Source organism: Loxodonta africana, chromosome 9 (genome assembly GCF_030014295.1).
Source record: "Loxodonta africana isolate mLoxAfr1 chromosome 9, mLoxAfr1.hap2, whole genome shotgun sequence".
Classification (NCBI taxonomy): Eukaryota; Metazoa; Chordata; class Mammalia; order Proboscidea; family Elephantidae; genus Loxodonta; species Loxodonta africana.
Genome location: NC_087350.1, coordinates 95,586,139 through 95,592,047, shown reverse-complemented (window position 1 = coordinate 95,592,047; position 5,909 = coordinate 95,586,139). Strand labels below are relative to the sequence as shown.

The following is a 5,909-nucleotide window of genomic DNA, read 5'->3' as shown; positions in this document are numbered from 1 at the left end:
TGTGTCTAGCTCAGAAACTTCAAGCACAACAACTGTTCAATAGTTTCAGTAAGAAAGTTGACTAATAAAAGCTGTACTTGGCAAAATAAAAATGATTTGGCTACTAAAAGTAAAAGAATTACAATTGGGTTATTCCTCTACCTACATAGACCAGAAAATCTTTTGCTATTAGGATCTGAAGGCCATAGACATATTTAGTAGTTATGTACAGAGGTGTCATGGGTTGAATTTTATTCCCCCAAAATGTACATCTTAATTTGGCTAGGCCAAGATTCCCAGTATTGTGTGATCATCCACCATTTTGTCATTTGATGTGATTTTCCTAAGTGTTGTAAATCCTATCTCTACGATGTTGATGAGGAGGGATAGGCAGCAGTTATGTGAACTCAATCAACAAGGTTAGATTGTGTCTTAAGCCAATCTCTTTTGAGATATAAAAGAAAGAAGGGAGCATACAGACAAGGGGACTTCATACCACCAAGAAAACAGCTCTGGGAGCAGAGGGCATCCTTTGGACCCGGGGCCCCTGCAGATGGTAAGATCCTCAACCAAGGAAAGATTGATGACAGAGACCTTCATTCAGAGTCTACAGAAAGCAAAAGACTTCCGCTGCAGCTGATGCGCTGAATTTGGACTTGTAGCCTACTGGACTGTGAGAGAATAAATTTCTCTTTGTGAAAGCCATACACTTGTGGTATTTCTGTTACAGCAGCACTAGATAACTAAGACAATAGGTCAGGAGAGGCGGAGGTCAGCAATGATAACTAGCGTCCTTCACACCAACAGCCTAGGAGCACAGGTGAACGTTCTGGAGGATTAATGATTTGACAACAAAAAACTCCTCCTCAGTAAAAGGGGTCTAAAGCCATCTGGATGTGGTCAGTGGCCCTCAGCAAGTGAGTCCAGGAAAGTTTTGTTTAAGAACACTCTGTCACTCTAAAGGAGAGGGTGTTACACTGTGATAATTACCTTGTGAGTGGGGTAGTGCTGGGGAAAGGTTGACAATAAATTCATCTTGTAATTAGAATCTCTACACCCATAAGCACCTGCAAGGAACTAGGATTCCTGCTGCGGGTACTGGCACAGCCTGAGGAGGACTGTAGACATCCAGTAAGAAAGAGTGGAAAGAAAGGGCAATGGCTATTAAACTACTAACCTTGTGGCCCTGGTGAAGCAAAAGCACACAGACCTACATGATTGTATTGTAGAAGGTAGAGAACAGTTGGAGATTCTTATTCACTAATAATCATCAGGCTCAGCTATGAATAAAACAGAGAACAAAATCTAGGCTTTGTCCTAAAGAGCTTACTTGTGACAAAAGCCATGGGGCTGAGGGAGTCTGACTTTGACTTCCTATGTAAAGTAAGGGGGGCAAAAAGAAAGCCCAGGATGAGGGCTTTGTTCCCAGCACAAAGAAGAGTAATGTGTGTATATACATATAGATGGTGTGTATAAGAGTATTTACATATCCACCTAAATTGTGGACTATATGACAAAGATGTTTTTTACAAGTATCCACTTACATTGGAACACCTGAAATTTACTGAGAAAATTAAAGTTCTATTGCAAAAATTTAGACTTTGATGACATCTTCTCAGGCCATATGGAAAATGCTTATATGAAAACGAAAAAAGGGAAGCAAAAGTTTAATATTGAGGATGGTTTCGAAAATGAGAACTCTTATGTTCCCTATATAAAAGCCATGATAGAACGAATGTCTTCAGAGAACCTAGGCTCCAAGGTTCAACCAAACGCCCAGCTCAGTCGCGCCAGCAGCATCCTCAGTTCTCCCAATGGCCCTCCTGCTCTGTTTACTGACAGCCCTGGTGGTGTTCGGCTGTGGCCCTGCTCTATCTCTGGGCTGTGATCTGCCTCAAAACCACAGCCTGGCTAGTGAGAAGACCGTTGACCTTCTGGACCAAATGCAGAGACTCCCCACTTTCTTCTGTCTGAATGACAGAAAGGACTTCAGATTCCCCCAGGAGATGGTGGATGGCAGCCAGCTCCAGAAGGCCCAGGCCATCGCTTTCCTCCACGAGATGCTCCAGCAGATCTTTGAACTCTTCCATAGAAAGGACTCCTTTTCTCCTTGGAACACTACCCGCCTGCACCAGCTCCTCAGTGGACTCCTTAAACAGCAGAAAGACTTGGAGACCTGCTTCGTGCAGGCAACGGAAGAGGAAAAATCTGTCCTGCCCATTGAGGCCCCTGAAGTGGCTGTGAAGGAGTACTTTGAGGGAATCTGTTCCTATCTGAAAGAGAAGGAATACAGTGAGTGTGCCTGGGAAGTTGTCAGAGTGGAAATCAGGGGATCCTTCTCTTCTTCGACAAACTTGCAAGAAAGGTTAAGAAGAAAGGATGGTGACATGAGTTCATCTTGACTTCACTTACAATGACTGATATGCCCTATCGCACTTGCATGCATATCTCTGGTCATTTCAGAAGATGCTTATTTCTGCTCTAGTCACAATTTATGAGTTTAAATCCAGCAATTTCTTTGACAGCAGTATTAAAAAAGTATATGTGAAAAATATTCAGCTCCAAGGACATCAGTCTTTAGGAGATGACTGTCCTGACTATCCGTCTGCCTCCCTCTTTATTTATTTATTTATGTTTATTGATTTTTTCTGGCTTGTTACCAAATTTGTAATATCTACATTTTTGTTTTTAAAAATTCCATATTTACATTGTATTAAAATTTATAAAACATATCCACCTTTCTATTATTTATTTAATTAAATTTGTATTATGTCTTATGTAATAAATTCTTATCAAAGAAAATTTCTTGAATTCATTCTTGAAGAATAAAATCAAAGCCCTAATTTTGTAAAAGAAATTGGAGAACAGATGGTAAAATGTATTTACTCACTCATTCATTGTATTCATGCCATGTGTGTCCAATGAGTAAGTGGTAGATTATATAATTGCCGTCAAATCCAGGTGAACGAATCAAACACGATCCTCTCCGTGCTAGAACTTTCAGTGATACAGGGAAAGAAACATAAAAACAATACTGATGTTTACTTAATTCCAACTATATTAAATACTACTGAAAGAATTTTTTAAAAATGATGTTCTTACACAATAACTTTAGCTATGAAAGATGCTGGGAAGAAAAGGAAATATTAGATGTCCTTTCTAAAGTGCCTGGGAGACATGAAGTTTTATTGACAGGAGTCTTACCAGCAGTTGGATACACGGCTCTACCATGTGCAAAAATGCTATTGATGGAGGTATGAGTTTGGGATTCGTTTTTGTATATCGGATCATGAGAGCTTGTGAATTGTTAAAAAATATTTTGATAAGGTTAATTTTATAGGGTTTATTTAGTTTTGAAAAGATTTATGGATAGAAGCATTTTTTTTCAGCAAAAATTAGTTGTTTCTTGTTTTTAGATAAATATAACCTAAGAATTTTTATGTAAGAAAAAGGGGGAGAGAGAAATAAAAACATATAAAAATTCCATTCTGGCTAGAGCAAAGGAGAATAAAGAAGACCAAAGACACAAGGGAAAGATTAGTCCAAAGAACTAATGGACACAACTACCACAACGTTCACCAGACTGAGGCCAGAAAAACTAGATGGTGCCCATTTACCACCACCTGGCTCTGGCAGGGATCACAAGAGAGGGTCCTGGATAGAGTGAGAGAAAAATTTAGAACGAAATTCAAATTCACACAGACACACAAAAGACCAGGCATGCTGGTCTGACAGAGACTGGAGAAACCCCCAGAATATAGCCCCCGACAGCCTTTTAACTCAGTCCTGAAATCATTCCTGAGGTTCATCTTTCAGCCAAAGATTAGACAGATTTATAGGGTCAAGAATAATACATGTGAGGAAGTGCTTCCTAGGTCAATCATGTATAGGAAACTAATGGACACAACAGCTGAGAAGCAAAGATGAGAATGCAGGAGGAGCCAGGAAAATGGAACAAATGGAAACAGGGAATCTGGGATGGAGAAGGAGAGAGGGTTGGCATATCATGCGGTTTGTAACCAAAGTAGCAAAACAATGTGTATATTAACTGTTTAATGATAAACTAATTTGCTCTGTAAACTTTCACCTAAATCACAATTAAAAAAAAAAAAAGAGGTTAGCAAGTGCTACTGGAACAACAACAACATATCTACCTATCTATCTATATAGATGATATTAATGAAAAGCGGCTGCAGCAGTATATCGACAGGGAACTGCCAGAAATTCAGGCTGGTTTCAGAAGAGGAAGTGGAACCAGGGATATCATTGCTGATGTCAGATGGATCTTGGCTGAAAGCAGAGAATGCCAGAAGGATGTTTACCTGTGTTTTATTGACTATGCAAAGGCATTCGACTGTGTGGATCCTAACAAACTATGGATAACATTGGGAAGAATGGGAATTCCAGAACACTGAATTGTGCTCAAGAGGAAAATTAGCATAGATCAAGAGGCAGTTTTTCAGACAGAACAAGGGGATACTGATTGGTTCAAAGTCAGGAAAGGTGTGCGTCAGGGTTGTATTCTTTCACCATACCTATTTAATCTGTATGATGGACTATATGAAGAAGAACGGGTTATCAGGATTGGAGGAAGTCTCATTAACAACCTACATTATGCAGATAGCACAACCTTGCTTGCTGAAAGTGAAGAGGACTTGAAGCACTTACTAATGAAGATCAAAGGCCACAGCCTTCAGTATGGATTACACCTCAACATAAAGAAAATAAAAATCCTCACAACTGGACCAATGAGCAACATCATGATAAACGGAGAAAAGATTGAAGTTGTCAAGGATTTCATTTTACTTGGATCCACAATCAACAGCCATGGAAGCAGCAGTTGAGAAATCAAAAGACGTATTGCATTGGGCAAATCTGCTGCAAAGGCCCTCTTCAAAGTGTTGAAGAGCAAAGACCTCACCCTGAAGACTAAGGTACGCCTGACCCAAGCCATGGTATTTTCAATCACATCATAGCATGTGGAAGCTGGAAAATGAATAAGGAAGATAGAAGAAGAGTTGACGCCTTTGAATTGTGGTGTTGGCAAAGATATTGAATATACCACGGAATGCCAAAAGAATGAACAATTCTGTCTTGGAGGAAGTGTGGCCAGAATGCTCCTTAGAGGCGAGGATGGCAAGACTGCGTCTTACATACTTTGGACATGTTGTCAGGAGGGATCAGTCCCTGGAGAAGGACATCACGCTTGGCAGAGTACGGGGTCAGCAGAAAAGAGGAAGACCCTCAACAAAGGTGGATTGACACAGTGGCTGCAACAATGAGCTCAAGCATAACATCGATTGCAAGGATGGCATAGGACAGGGCAGTGTTTCGTTGTTTTGTGCATAGTGTCGCTATGAGTCGGAACCGACTCAACAACAACAATTATGTTGGATATTTAAAATAGTTTTGCTTCATAGAATATCATGTTCACGTTCATCACATATTAAAGCATGACAAAATATGTTCACCCTTACATTTTGTCTAATTATTTTTTGTTTGATTTATTAAATTCCTTCACAGAAGAGGGTTTTTTTGCTTTTTCTTAAAAAAGGAAATAACCTGAATTTGCATCTCAGTGTGAAAAATGGATGAGAAATTTACTCATTCATTCATTCTAGTCAAGTGATATTTAAAAACAGCATGTCTCTACGGCCGAGTACGTGACTATTCTGGAATACAGAGGTAAATAAAGCAAACACGATTCCTAACCTCTTAGAGCTTTCAATTTTCCAGACAAAGACATAGAAACAGTGATCACGGCTAATGAATTTCAGTCATGTTTCCTGTTATGAGGAGACATGGAGGACAAGGGATTCTCTCACCAGAAGCTTGAACAAGAGGGGAAAACAGATGTTCACTCGAAGGTGCCCATGAAACTTCTAAAGGCAGACACCTCGTTGGTTGATGCATATGTGGACCCGGAACCT

At 39.9% G+C, this 5,909-nt stretch overlaps 1 protein-coding gene across 1 annotated transcript; it reads left to right on the top strand.

The window, feature by feature from the left end:
• The first annotated feature begins 530 nt into the window (after positions 1-530).
• LOC100665867 (interferon omega-2-like) lies at positions 531-2,567 on the top strand. The gene has a single exon (XM_064290428.1). It carries the CDS (start codon positions 1,794-1,796, stop codon positions 2,379-2,381), a length of 588 nt encoding a protein of 195 aa, XP_064146498.1. The 5' UTR covers positions 531-1,793; the 3' UTR covers positions 2,382-2,567.
• Positions 2,568-5,909: the final 3,342 nt, after the last annotated feature.